Here is a 15,574-nt window from a genome sequence, read left to right as displayed (position 1 = left end):
TTGTAAAATATTTATTGAATCATGTAAAAATAACAATATTAAATCTAAGTTTTTTAGGGCAAACTCTTAATGCTTCTTTAACAAGTAAAAAATAATGAAAAGAATGAGATTTTTTTTTAAAAAAATGCAAATATTTCCAATATTTGGAAAATAATTTTTTGTGCTCTCTTGATAGGGTCTGGGAGATCCTAAGGAGTCTTCATCCCATACTTGGTGCACTAGTGAATCAGGGAGGTATTTGTTAGACAAATATCTTGCCCCGCCCCCAGGACTTAAAGAATGTTTCCTTCTTCACTTAGATAACAGTTGTTGCATATTTCTGTCAAGGTCATCTCTCTTACTTTCTACCAAAATGCACCATTACTTCCTTCAAGGTTGAAGGGATCACCATCTGCCTCGAAGAAGCTGATGTCACCACATGGACCAGACTACAATAATGAAATGTGTGGATACCTTGAGGGACAAGGGGAAGAGATGTTGCCTAGGAAACAACCAGACAAGGGAGCCAGGAACCCTAGTGATTTAAGGGTCAGAGGAAGAAACTTCTGCCCTAATTAAACAGGAGGTTAAAAATGGTAGTTTGTACCTTTAGACTTGCAGGATTCTGTTACTAGCCTATAATAAAGTAGAATTAACTCATCTAGTCATGGTTCCTGTCTAGTTTATCTAGGAGGGACCTGGATCTATCAAGCAGTTGGCTTAGATGACAGATTGAAAACTCCTGTCTATTTCCTTGAGAGTCACAGAATAAAACTTGCTCTAAATAACCACAAAAGACCTTGTTTTGGGCACTGTCCAGTCAGAGTCCAACTCTGAGTGAATCCAAGCAATTTATATGCCAAATAGCAAAATATTCCTCACAATAACCCTGCATATGCTCTGCAATCTGTCCCTTCTCAGCAGGGATTTGTTCTCCCTGAACTGGGTTGCTGAGCAGCTATCAGCAAAAACAATAAGGGTAAAGAAAAAACATTTTTTCTGCCCTTATTGCCACAAGGTAAGCCCTAATATAAGTTCTTACTCATGCTCAATCAGATTCACTCTTCATCTTCCTCCACTGGTACTCCAGGCATCTCTTCTTTCTCCTTTGCAGAAACTATGAATTTTGCTGAAAGGCAATGTCCACATCAGCAATTTATTTTCAAAACCAGAAACAAAACCAGAGTCTGAAATACATTCTATCATGGTTTACCAGTTCAGATGATAGAATTAACCAGCACAAATGAGCTTTACCACATGTTAATTGGAGGAAAGAATGTACATTTTAGATCTTTAAACCATGATTTGGAGGACTGTCAGAAATACATCTAGCATTAACATCATGACCTTCAGAAAACTCTCAGCATCCATTTTGAGACAAACCACCTTAATAGGTCTACTGCTCTCACAAATGTCCAGGATGCTCAAAATGTGCAGTCTGACCATGAAATGTGCTCTGGCCACGGGAAAGGACAACATTAATATCTTCCATATTTCAATCGTTTCATCTGTCATGAAGCAAAAATTAATTAAAATATGTATCTACCTTTGTCAGTTGCAACTAAGATTACCGGGACAAGTTTCATGGTTGCCACTCACAAGCCAATCCAAACTCCGTATCTAAAATATGGAGGCTCAAGTCCCCACAAAGTATCAAGTGACCTCAGCATCAGTCCCAGAAAGAAGTATAAAACCTTCTGAAGGACAATAGCTAGATAGCAGAATGGTCAGAACATGTACAGAAGGCTAAGCCCTGGCTTAACATCATGTACAGACATTCACACCCACTTATTGCCAGAATTGTGCTCTTATTCACTTCTAAAGCCTTCTGAATGTTCACAGCAACACTTCTCCAGATTTTAGCATTGTGGCTGCTGCAGGATCTGAAACCCAGGAAGGCAAATCTATGACAGGGCATATCCCCATTGCTATGAAGCCAGGCCTCAATAATACATACAAACATTAGATCATGAGTGGATAGCAATAGTATTTAGACTTATATACCGCTTCATAGTGCTTTCACAGCCCTCTCTAAGCGGTTTACAGAGTCAGCCTATTGCCCCCAACAATTTGGGTCCTCATTTTACCCACCTCGAAAGGATGGAAGGCTTAACCTTGAGCCTGGTGAGATTCCATCTGCCAAACTGCTGGCAGCTGGTGATTAGCAGAAGTAGCCTGCAGTACAGTACTGCATTCTAGTCACTGTGCCACCGCAGCTCATGCCATCTTATCTTGCATTTCATCAGCAGCCTGAAACCCTGGTGGTCTCCTGGTTCTCTCAGCCATACTTTCCTCTCTACAACATTGAATCAATATGGTTCTCCATTCGCATTGCACTTATATCTCTCCGCATTTGTATGCTCATCAGATCATAGTATGTGGACCAATTTTGCTACTCTATTGAATCCAACAATTCTCGGGGTTCCCATTTATACAATATTTATGTATTACCTTCAATTTTAACAAATGCAATTTCAATTTAATTATTAAAAAATCCTCCATGCTCACTTGGAGATTCCTTCCCCTATTGTCACAGTCCAAGAATCAATTCTCACTCAGCATTTTTACATTGTATCCATTTTGCTTTTGCTTCTGGACAGATTTTTTGGCCAACAGATTTGAGTTCTGTTTATGCTCTCTATGCACAACCTATAGATGAGCTTGAGAGAATTTTGCTGGCACAAAGTTCTTCAGCCAGCATACCTCCACTGTTCTCACATATATCCCAGGTCACCCATATCTGCCATGTCACTCACCTCTGTTTTTCTACCTAGCTTCTACCTTTGTTACTGTTTTTCACAGGACTCTCCAATCCATGGCTTCCATTCTCCAGCAGATGAAATAAAATGACAGCTATTCAGCCGCAAATGGCAGCTGCCACTTTATCTTATAGTTCCCAAAAGATACTGGCCAAAGGCAATTGTTATTTCTATTTCTGTTGCCTTGTCAATCTTTGCTGCTATGGAAGGACAACTCCATGTCATCACTAAGTCACATCACTAATCAGTTCCTTTTTTTTTTTTACCATTTAAAATTTTTGTTCATTATCCTATTCCCCCCACCTATCGGTTTTATTCCACTTAACTTTCTCTCTATCCTTCCTTCTAATTCCAACTTGCCCGAGCCTTACTGCCTTCATCCTCTGTCTTATTTTTCCTTCATCATTCATTCTATATACTCACTTTAACATTAAAATCCCTTGGTAGGACAGCTGGGTGCCATTTCATAAGAAGAATAAGCATGGGAAGTGGCCCAAAACCTGTAAATGCTCAGAATTCATTAAACAGTAGGAAACAAATTGGCCCTTGTGATAGTTGGCCTTGCAGATTTAGACTAACCCAAATCTGATTCATATTCAAATATTTTCTTATATCCTTTGGTGTGTGGAAGTCTCTTGTTAAATTTTAAGACTGTTGTTAGACTGTCTCCACTTTATCACTCATGTATATCTACCTGCTTTAACAATATAAACATAGAAGTACTTTGGAATTTTTTAATAACATAGAAAACCTATGTAATAATAGTAACAATAATGATTTCCAACTCAATGCTTACCTCCAAATAGATCGAGGGTGGATTGTGTTCTCCTCCAAATTTGTCTAGTAGAGCTTCTATATGTTCTTGGGTTAACTTAATCATCTGTTTGATATTCCACACCTAGGAAAATTGGGAAATATTTCAGTATTCTTAATAAAACATATTAAAAAGTTTTAAACTTAGTATCTCAAATATATGCTGACGACCAATTCACTTCCTAATGTTGTTAGCTATGATGTGTGCACACCAATGTATAGTCATTACATATATAATGCAACCTAAAAAAACTGCTCAATAAGTTTCTATCTCATTGTATAGCACACAATGAAACCAGCAATATATGTAGAGGCTGGGAACAAGACCCAATGCCTACTCATAAAAGTGCATGATGCAAATATGTGGCATAGATGATGAAGTACATAGGCTGCCATGGGAAGTTTTAAAAAAAAACCACCAGAAAGCAGCTAGGGCCAATGATTTGTATAGTTTTCTGTTCCCAAGAAAACTATAGAGGTGGTCCTCAACTTACAACCACAATTGAGCCAAAATTTCCATTACTAAGCAAGACAGTCATTAAATGAGCTTTGCCTCATTATACAAACTTTCTTGCCAAGTTGTTAAGTGAAACACTGTAGTTATTAAGTTAATAAGGTGGTTGTTATGTGAACCCGGCTTCCCATTGACAATGAAGGTCAAAAAAAGTGATCACATGACTCCATGAAACAACCACCCTCATAAATACATACTAGTCATCAAGCATCCAGATTTTGATATGTGACCACGGGGATGCTACAACTGTCTTAAGTGTGAAAAATGGTCTTAAATCACTGTTTTCACTGCCATTGTAACTTTGAATGGTCACTAAATGAATGATTGTAAGTTGAGGACTACCTATAGAGATATAGCCATGTAATCATTGAGACTAGATTTGAGAGTTCAAAGCATGGATAAATCTGTAACTGTGTTGCAAAGAAATTTCTATAAGAAACAATGTAAACCATCTTCTTATGTCTACTTCTATTCTCTTGTCAGCATTGATAGGATTATTACTATGGGATTGTAAAGGGAGCTATTTCTAAAATACATGTAAAAACAGTAACAATTAGCCAAAAAACAACACCTAATAATTTAAGTACTTGCTTCTGAAAAAAAATGACAGTACACTGAATGTTCATGCAATCACCAGAGACTTAGCCATCTGTCAAAAATGTGAAGAACAGAATTCTAGAACTATTTATTTATTGGAATAACATCTTATCCTCTCAGTTCTGATGAACACTAAGGATGGTTAATAGTTATTTTAAAAGAAAACATAGTTTCAAAACTGAGGATGAAAATTAATGAAATAAATCATACTAAAATCAATTATTTTACCAATTAAAAAGCCTGGAGAAAGTACCAGCACTGATGATGTTACCTAATGGGTAATGAAACATCTGCAAGAAAACAACCAAGCTCAGAGAGCACCAAGGACCCCTCATTTCAACCCTGACTACGTTCTCCTTTACCGGTACTTTCCAATTTCTCAAAACCCTGAGAGTGGCCTTCAAACCTAACTCCTGACAGAGTGCCTTCTCTAGTCTGAGTGCAATGCCTGAGGCTGCCCTTTCCTCCTATCAGGAAGACTGGTCACTGACAAGCAGCACATATCTTTCTATGCAGGAATTATTTCATGTATCTACCTTGGACTGGTTAGCAACGTTAATATTAATTTGCCTACTGCATACTATACAACTATTCAACTTTTACTTATTATTCATAACCTTACAGTTGCCATAGCTATCTCTTCCATGGCAGTGGTTAGACTGCACTTCTGCAGGCTACTTCTGCTGACTGCCAGCTGCCTGCAATTTGGCAGTTTGAATCTCACCAGGCTCAAGGTTGACTCAATTCCATTTTTCTGAAGTCGGTAAAATGAAGATCCAGATTGTTGGGGGCAATAGGCTGACTCTGTAAACTGCTTAGAGAGTGCTGTAAAGCACTGTGAAGCAGTATGTAAGTCTAAGTGCTATTGCGAGTCTGGGGTTAGCTGAGAATTACTTTCAAACTAAGAACCATGCTTTTTCAATAGTATTATAAGCCATCCTTTATCTTCGAGTTCAGTTTTCTATTTGTCAACCTCCATTTCATTCAGATGTAATTTAATCTTGTCCTCTCTTCTCCAACTCATTATTGAGCTGGCAATTTTTAAAGGGACAAACAGCTTCCTTGGAACTGAATGGAAACCCAATAGAGCTGCTGTCATTAACATACTGATGCCACTGTGTATCAGAGTACTGCAACAGCTTCACGTCTCCAACAGTAGACATTAAAGAGCCTGGGGGATACGATGGGACCCTTTGGGAGACCACACTTCAATATACTAGGTGTCAATTAATAGTCTCCTATTCTGGGGACATGGCCCAGCAAAAAGGACCAGAAGAATTTAGCGAAGACAGACATGGGAAAGGAGCCAGATCTTTGTGCTATAGGAAAGTTCAATGATTTTATCATTTTTTAAATTCTGTATAACAGATGTTTTATCAGCAACTGGCCTTTAAAAAAATAAGGTTGGGAAGGGCCACGTTATTATCTTGACTTCTTTTCTTAGATGGCATCTGAAAGGAAAGTAGATAAGCCACAAAAATACTTAAATCTGTTTTAAGGAGAATCATGTTTATTCTTTCCTGGAAATCCACAGTGAATAATATTAGATCTTCTTTTCAAATCACAATTTCAGAGCCAGGTTGTCATACCTCATATCATCACATAGTTATCCCGAACTTAATGGTGCAAATGAAGGCTTATTGAAGTATGGCTGTAAGCTAAAGCAAATGTGGGAGAGCCTACAGATTTCCACAATTTGCAGAAGTCCAGCTCATAGTTTTGTCTACTAGTTTGGTTATCAGTCAGAAGCATTATAAATTGTAAATGTTGCATATTGATGCATTTGAATATAGCCATAAAATATGTAAAACAAAATGCAGGAGGACTTTCCAATAGCAGCTTGAAAATGTAAACACTCACTTTTTACCTCAGTAACTAGTACTGTTCACTTTTACTGCAAGGACATGCCATGTGACACTCTTACCATGATAACTTAGAAAGTCGTTATTTCAACATCTATACTACACTAAACATTGATATCATTATGAGAAAATGTAGGTATTTAGAAATTGAAACAGCTGTTGCAGGAAGAAAAATACTTAATTATGCAAGTGTGGACTAGATAACTTGTTCATTTCGAGTCACATGTTTTTATTACTCTTTCTAAATGCTAGGCAATTAGGGAAGCAAAGAAACCTTTAAAACAGAGACCTCAATAAATGTGTGGCTGGCAATTTTATCAGAATCTCAATAATTATTTTGTTCAGTGTAATTCCTTCTGTTAGCAGTTTTAAATATGTTTATAAGTATACATAAATATAATTGTGCTTGAATTTTGTTGTAACCACATTTACATTGCAAATTATTTAGAGAAATCTAGAAATAATGCTTTCTATGAAAGGTACAAATATATATTCAGTAATGATTCATAATTTACTCCAGGAATAATATTTGAGCATGAAGAGTTACAGTAATTGGAAGCAGAACAATAAAGTATTAAAATGAAAATTTGCTGCCTCCACTATATATCAACTTTCAACAAATTTCTTAGGTATCTTAAATATTCAAAATTTTAGTGATCCATACCAATTCTGCAAGAAAGTGGGGGATGGAACAGGTGCTCACGCAACCCTCCCTTCCAGCCAGGCAGAGTGGCATTCACTGACCCAGCGGTATCATGAAGGTGCCAAGCTGTGTGAGCGCCTGTTTCCCCCCCGCCAAGCTCCCTTAGCTTGGCACCTTCAGGATACCGCTGGGTCGGTGAGTGTGGCTCTGCCTGGCTGGAGAGGGGGGGGGGTTGTCGGGCGGCTGCTCTCTTGCAAGCAGGCTCCCGTACAACCTGGCACGGGTACAGGACGTGGGCACAGCCTTAGAGGCGAATGGCTGTGTTGCACTGTCAGAGCAGCGCAACACAGCAGCTATGAGGTGACCACCTCACTGCCTCCTGCACCCCCAAAAGAATAAGCCCCCCTGATAATAAGGTCGAGGCCATATTTTGGGGGTCAAAAGAAAATAAGACCCTGCCTTATTTTTGGGGAAACATGGTAGATAATTTTGATTGATGAGAAAGGAGTTAGTTTATATATGATATTAAATTATTCAGGATTATTCAAGTTAATTATTAAACAAAATAATAATCAGAAGCTCCAGAAGGATTTCTTTAGACTCAGAAAATGATCAATCAAACAGTAAACGTGATTCAATTTATATGTGCAGAATGGTACACATAGGAGCCAAAGCCAAATTCATATTTCCTGTTCTAAAAAACAGGAAAAAAGATCTTGATGTAATGTTGGATATCTCAATGAAGATGCTGATCAATTTGCAGCAGAGGTAAAAAGGCAAATTCCTTATGGAAAAGTTCATCAGGAAAGGAACTGAAAACAAAACTATCAACAATATAGTGCAAATATACAGAATGGTGGAATAGCTTAAAAACATTATAACAAAGTGGGAAAATGCAGAAGGCAATGAAAATCATCAAGGAACACAAGCACCTTCCTTACAAGAAAATCTAGATTATGTGGAACTTCAGTTTAGAGAGAAGATAACTGAGGGCAGACATGATTAGTTTGCTTATTAGATTTGCAGGCTATTTTCTCTAGAGACATGTTTGAATTGTATAAAATCGTACATGATATGGAGAATGTAATGGATGGACAGAACATTTTTCTTCCTCTTTTAAAACACTTAGAAGCAGGGGTTATCCAATGAAACTGAAAGGAAGATATTTTGAATAGAAAAATTACTCTCCACAGTGCATAATTAACCTGTGTTTATAACCATTCATCAGGTGACTTTTAAACATAGTTTGGATAAATTCAAGGAGGACAGGCCTACTGAGAGCTATTAGCCTTGACGATTTAATGGGACCATAGGGCTGGGGCAGCATGGATCTAAATATTACTTTGCAGAAGAGAGATATGTCTGCTATTGTTTAGTACCTCAGAGCCAATAAGCTTCTGTGAAAAAATGCTGCCTGAATATTGTCTTTAGCCTATTACAGTAGTTATTATTTTGTTATTAAATTGTTACTAAAAATATCAAATATACAAAACAACCTGGAGTAATTCTTACAGAACTGTAAATGTAAAAAGATATTGCACTGCTTTATTACACCTTTATCTTCAGGTTGCTATTATTCCTATGGAAATGAAATGATTAGTACAGTAATTGTGGATAGATATTCATTTTAAAAAAACTGTTTAAACTTAATCGCTTTCCAACCACATTCTGCATATAATTTAAAAACTACCACTGACTTTCTCCAGAAACACTTCACAGCACAATACTAAAATAACTGATGCATATTTGAAAAATGAAATTCATACTAAGTAGTTATGCAAAAAGTAAATTGTACCTAAAAATAATTTGGCAAATCACACTTGCATGTATTTATAAAACTATTCCCCTTTATTCCTGCCCCAGTATATCATTTTAGAGCTAGGTAGTTAGAACTTAGTTAGTAAAAATATTCAGATGAATAAAATATTAATCAACCTTTGCTTTAAAAGGAGCAAGACAGATTTTTGCACTGAATCCAGTTTTGGGTGCTAAGAATAATCTGCTGCATCTTTTTGCCAACAAGAAACCAAATGCCAAGAGACATGTCCCATTTGTGCTAAAGTCCTGTCAAGAGGGCACGTGAGTATGTTTGTGAAAAAAAATTAACACAATCCACTAGTTACTTTTAATGTCTCTGAGTTAGAAAGGCAGCAATTCAACCTTTTTTCTTAATTCTGTAAATTGTTGAAAGACAGCCCCTCCCCTGCCTGTTTATCTGAGACAACTATACACAACACAGACAGGTATCTCTTGTCTCCTTGCATTTTCTGCCCTCCTAGGGTAATGCATTAGGGTCAAAAGAAGTCATTATGGCACTTGTGGGGAAAAGGGATGAAGAACTGATAGGATAATGTTATTGACAGGCTTCCTGCAGTTACATCTATCCTTGGCAGACTTAAAGAGGAGAAAAATCCAGAGCAGTCTCCTATGTAGCAAAATAAACAATTCAGCAATATTTCACTTGGCCTGGTGATTTCGATGGAAAGTTCCCCAATCAAACTTTTTTGGAGGGTTTCACTACTGTATTTTCACAAAGTAGGTTTTTTCCTACAAAGTAGGTTACCAGGGGCTATGGAAGCTGCGTCTGTAGCAACAGTTCAGGGGGGGGGGGGGCAGCGCTAGAACTGCAGCCTTTTCCCCAACTTGATGCCCTCCTGTGAAACTGGACTTCCACACACATCCCTGTCATCCTGCAGACAGCTTCATGGAAACTGCAGTGCAATAAAAACGGGAAGGCACCAGGTCGGGGAAAGCTCGTATTAAGCAGACGACGGTTTTCCTGGCGACTGAGGTCCCGTAAATCAGGCCGGGGAAGCTTTATTTTTTAAAAAAACCTCCGACCAAATGAGCAGCTTATGCGATATCGACCCCCCCATCCCACTCTCTCCCGCCTAAGCATCTCCGGCTGCTTTAACGTCTTGCTTTTTTGGCCCCATCGCCTCGCAGAGCCGTCCGGGGCTTCGGACAAACGTCCCTTCCCCGAGTTATAAACTCGTCACCGCCTTATCGCCGCTCGCCAGCGTTAAGCCCCGGTTAAAAGCAGAGCCGGGCTTCCCCACTCCCGGGACTCTCCAAGCAGGGAGAAAGCGGCGCGTTGAAGATGCCAATCCCGGCCTTGTCTCGCCTCGCCTCCTCTCTTTCTCTCCACCCGCTACCCCGCGCACCTCAAAGCACGGCAGCAGCCCCTCACCTCCTCCGGGATGGCAGAGTCGCCTCCGGCGCTGCCGCTACCCGCGGCGTAGGAGGGCCCGGGCGGAGGCGGCTCGGGTTCCATGTCCCCGTTGAAAAGCGATGCCCCCTCAGCGCTGCCGCTGCTGCTCAGCGCCGCCATCTTGGATCGAAGCGCTGAGGGAGAGGAGGAGGGGGAGGAGGGGGCCAAGAGGGGGGACGGGGAGGAGGAGGAGGGGGAGGAGGAGGGAGAAGGGGAGGCCCGGCCGTGTCGCTCCTCTCGACCCGGCCGCCCCCAGATGCGACCCGTAGCGGAAGGAAAGTGTCGGGGTGAGGGAGGGGGGAACGAAGGGGGGGGCAGAAGGACGGGGCAGAAGAAGCTCAACCAAGAAGACACCCAAGGCTCCAGACAGGGAGGCGGCGGCAGCGACAGCGGCTGACGTCACGAGCGTGACGTCACCCAGAATCGCCCCGCGCGCGCGGGTGCGCATGCCCAGCCGGACGTCACCGGGAAACACCCTGACATCACGACGCGGCCCCTCTTCTCTACGTCATCAAGGGAAACCTTTAGATCAGGGGTCTCCAATGGCTGAGGAATTCTGGGAGTTGAAGTCCACAAGACTTAAAAGTTGCCAAGATTGGAGACCCGCTTTAGATGCAAGGAATGGCTTCGCCACGCCCCCCCCCCCCCTTCTATCAGGGCACGTTTATTGGGGCAGGTGCCTTTTTATCCCCTCCCTTGAACTCCGGTCGGCTGAATGACACCGTTTAAAAGCAAGCTGTGGTAGAACTGCCTACCAGATCTAGATGGTAGATTGTAGAATCTGGGCGACCCCCCACCCCACCCCCAATGGCAGCAAAAGAGTTTTGAGTATCTCTTTGCTGCCATCTAGAGATCGTCCGAATCTTTGCAGCCCCGATCTAATCCTCACCAGATACTACTTAGTGAGGAAGCGTTGCTTTTAACAAGTTAAAGCGAAGAAAACGAGCATTCTCCCAAACGTAAAATTGAAAAAAGGGTTGTTCTGAAACATGGCAATCAAATCTCCCACGCTCTGAAATGAGAATAATATTAGAGAAAAAAAAATCTGAGTTTTCTTATATATTGCCTCAACAACAGCTTCCTAGCTAGTCTCCATGATTTGAAGAACTGATTCTCAGCTAAGTGGAAATAAAACATTTTAGATTGACTTCTGACATTTTGGGTCCTATTCTTATGAAGACTACAGTAAGAATTTATGTTTAAAACAACACCAGTTAAATGTGAGAAAATAATTTAGTCACCTGGTTCACAATTGTCTTATTTCTGTACTCAATTACTCTAGACATCACTATAAACTATTCCCTAGATCAGGGGTGTCAAACTCACATGTCATGTCGGTGTCACGTGACGTACTGGGACTCCCTCCACTTTGCTAAACGGGGCATTAGTGTGGCCAGCGTGTGACACATCCAGCCCATGGGCCAGGAGTTTGACAGCCCTGCTCTAGATGAATTATTTATTTGAAAAAAATACTATGTTTAAGGTGATATTTTACATTGCTAAGAAAGTATGGTATGCATGCATGCACGCATGCATGTACTGTATGTATTATTAGCACTTTGCAGCCTACAGGTTACTCAAGATGCAAATGTCCCCAAATGGCATACATTCCAAGGGCCATATATTAAGTGAAACAATATAATAAAAATTATGCATAAGAATACCCAAATATTATTTGGAGGTTATACAGAACCTGGATAATCAAATTAATGAATTATGTTAAGTAAAAATCAAACAAACACCCAACCCCTTCCTCAGAAACAAACTCAACAGTATTTCCCAAAGACCTGGTGGAATAACCATTGAGAGCACTTGGCCCTGTGTGGTACTCTACAATTGTTGCCTAAGTTCAATCTCTTCATCATCACAACCACTGCCTTGATCAGCAACCTCCCCCTCCCCCCCCCCGACCCCATTCCCCCCCCCCTTTTGTCTTCTCCCTTGCTCTGGCATTTCCTTTCTTCTGTTCTTGCTTAGCAGAGATATCTTGATTGCTTTGCTACTTTTCCATTCCTTGTCTGGCAGATAAGTGGAGCATGCAGAAATATATGGAGATCTAAAGGTGATATAACTATGGAAGGCAGCACTCTTTATTCTGTGCTTTTAAATGTTTTAATAAATAAAACGATATGAAAAAACATGCACTGTGCCCCAATGAAGCAAACTTGATTCTTTCATACCGATTATCTGGATCCCTTTCAGTCTGGTTTCAGGCCTGACTACAGCACGGAAACTGCTTTGGTCGCGCTGATCGATGATCTCTGGCGAGCCAGGGATAGGGGTCACTCCTCTATCCTGGTGCTTCTTGACCTCTCAGCGGCCTTCGATACCATCGACCATGGTATCCTTCTGCGACGGTTGCGGGAGGTGGGAGTGGGAGGCATCGTCCTTCGGTGGTTCTCCTCCTACCTCTTGGACAGGTCGCAGTCGGTGTTGGTCGGAGGGCAGAGATCGACCCCTAGGCCCCTCAAGTATGGGGTGCCGCAGGGTTCGGTCCTGTCCCCTACATGGTATCGGACCTGGGTACTTGAGAGACCGCCTCCTGCCAGTTACCTCCCAAAGACCCATCAGATCCCACAGACTAGGCCTCCTCCGAATTCCATCTGCCGGCCAATGTCAGCTGGCGACCCCTCGGGGGAGAGCCTTCTCTGTGGCTGCTCCGGCCCTCTGGAACGATCTCCCCATGGAGATCCGGACCCTTACTACCCTTCCGGCCTTCCGCAAAGCGGTTAAGACCTGGCTGTTCCGGCAGGCCTGGGGCTGTTGAACTATCCAGCCCCATTCGAGGTTATGGCTGTTGCAGAGTTTTAAATTGTTGTTTTTATTTTATTTTTTGTATCCCCTCCCTTTTTATTGTGAGCCGCCCTGAGTCTCTCGGGAATAGGGCGGCATACAAACTCAATAAATTCAATTCAATTCAATTCATACTTGTATCTCAACACTGGACAAAACTATCCCAATCACAGCTTTGCATTGTGATGATATGACATATGTTTTGTTACTTTCCCTCTGTTGCCGATGCAAAAAAATCGATGGAAACTTGAAGGCAAGTGAGGATGTATCCTGTTTCCCTGAAAATAAGACCTCCCTGGATAATAAGACCAATCGGGATTTTGAGCACATGCGTTAAAATAAGCCCTCCCCCGAAAATAAGCCCTCCCTGAAAATATTGCAACCCAGCAGCAGCCATGAGGTTACCACACTCACCGCCTCCTGCACCTCAAAAATAATAAGACCTCTCCAAAAATAATGCCAAGTGCTTATTTCAGGAGTCAAAAGAAAATAAGACCCTGTCTTATTTTCGGAGAACACAGTAGGTTTAATTATAAATGTGTTCAAAGGTTGATGCTATGGCTGGGGACTGTTACTAATCTTTAGGTAGTGCACTAATTGTAGCCCTACCTATAGCAAGAGACACTGGTGCAGTAACATACATTATTGCTCTTGTACTCATAGGAACCACTTCAGTGTGCTAAATATGAGGCTGCCTTTGAAGATTAAAGCTCAATTTGTGCAAAATATAATAACATGAATATTGACAGGTGAAAGTCATTACATGCTCTATAACACTCGTGCTACAAATGTAAGAACTTGTCTTAATGCCCTATACTGTATGCCTTAAGATATTTAAGGACTGCATTTTCCAGCGAGAACCTACCATTTTTAATCCATGTGGCAAAGCTTAAGATACTTTATTTTGTCAAGTGAGATGCATGGAGGCTCAGGAATCTCCCCGAGCCCTTTCATAGGCATTTTGGATCTAACAACTTGTATTGTTGTACATTATCATAGTTGCTTTTCTATTATATTTTTCTAGCATAATATTTTATTATGCTACTTAGCTGTTTCGTTGTGTTGATTTTGAGCAAACTGCACCATGTTGATTGAAAATAAGCATTTTACAAGATAAATAAACAAGTAACTTTTGGCTCTCTGATACATATTCCTATCAAAAAGCAGGCTAACCAACCAGCAATATAAGGATAGCCTGAAAGATACACGTTTATAGAAATATCCTTGTGTATATGGATTTTCTGTACGAGATTTATTTATTTTTGCATTGGTATATCTAATTAATGTACTGTCTTAGAACCATGCTTTTTACTATTTAAAGGAATACTTAGGAATCATTTAGGAAGAACTTTATGGTTTAGTTCATGCATTTTTGTACCATATTCTTATTTGTTTGGTTGTAAATGAACAAAACCAATTGTAGCTTAGATAGACCATGTCAAGGGCTGGGTAAAAACACTGCATAGTGTTTTGCATGAATGTAAATCAGAAAAGGGAAATTTATGACTTTCCAGAGAATAGCAGCCTGCAACTCCCACAATCTTTTATTTTTGGACAAGATGAAAAAGAGTTCAGCAGAGCTTCTATTCTCCAATGTATATCCCAGAATTCCATGGCTAAAAAAACCTGCATGGGTTTTTTTTTTCTAGTCAATACTTTTACCTTCCCTCCTGACCAGAGAAAAAGTGGGTTGGAAGAATGTTTTAAAAAATGCTGAATATCAGATTTGTCCTCTTTTAGCATTGTAAGAAATTTGGGAGTTCTCTGACTCATAAGAGTTGGCATATTCTTTTATGACTCTTTCTTGGTTATTATGTATGTTAATACAACCCTCGGGAAAAACATAGCAATAAAAGATGTATATGTGATGTCAAATTATATTCCAACAATATGGAAGTTAATATTATATGATGAACTGTGGCTCTATCAACCCTGAGATTAGGAAAACAAAATTATCCTGCATTGGTAGAATGAAATCTGCACTCCGGATGTTAAACAAAGAACTAAATAAGTTCACATCAAGTTTTGAAATGCCTTTAGATAGTAATGTCTTTAGAAAATGAAATAATATGGTTAATGTGGTCTAGATTTAATACTATTAAAGAGCTGAACTAGTTTAAAATTACACGGATCTTGTTTTGAAGTTTTAGTTTATTTTAATCATACAGGATGTATCACTTTTTCTAACTGTATTATAACTATTGAACTATTTTTTAAAACTTTATTGCATTTGACTAACAATTTTTTTTACAACCCATAAGGCTAGTATTTGCATCTACCCATGATGCAAATACTAGCCTTATATGGGTAAAGCCAACTGTATGGAACACTCCCATCAGGGGTGGGTTTCAACCGGTTCACGGCGGTCCCCGCGATCCGGTTGGTTGCCGAACCCGGAAGTAA

The 15,574-nt window shown here is 40.2% G+C and overlaps 1 protein-coding gene across 3 annotated transcripts in view; it reads right to left on the bottom strand.

Moving 5' to 3' along the window:
• BRAF (B-Raf proto-oncogene, serine/threonine kinase) overlaps positions 1 to 10,513 on the bottom strand; it is a 58,315-nt gene extending 47,802 nt beyond the window's left edge. For 2 of the 3 annotated variants that reach the window (XM_014068460.2, XM_014068461.2), the window contains exons 1-2: positions 10,358 to 10,513; positions 3,535 to 3,636 (exon numbers count right to left, since the gene is read on the bottom strand). In XM_014068460.2, coding sequence (XP_013923935.1) covers positions 3,535 to 3,636; positions 10,358 to 10,498 — 243 coding nt within the window. In that variant the 5' untranslated portion in view covers positions 10,499 to 10,513. Of the gene's footprint in view, positions 1 to 3,534; positions 3,637 to 10,331 lie in introns of all 3 variants that reach the window. The other variant, XM_014068463.2, reaches the window with a different exon arrangement.
• Positions 10,514 to 15,574: the final 5,061 nt, after the last annotated feature.

Source organism: Thamnophis sirtalis, unplaced genomic scaffold, assembly GCF_051295495.1.
Source record: "Thamnophis sirtalis isolate CommonGarterSnake01/CBP01778 unplaced genomic scaffold, rThaSir2_p1.2 scaffold_9, whole genome shotgun sequence".
In the NCBI taxonomy this organism is placed as follows: Eukaryota; Metazoa; Chordata; class Lepidosauria; order Squamata; family Natricidae; genus Thamnophis; species Thamnophis sirtalis.
The sequence above is the reverse complement of the archived record's forward strand: the minus strand, read 5'-3'. Positions and strand labels throughout refer to the sequence as shown.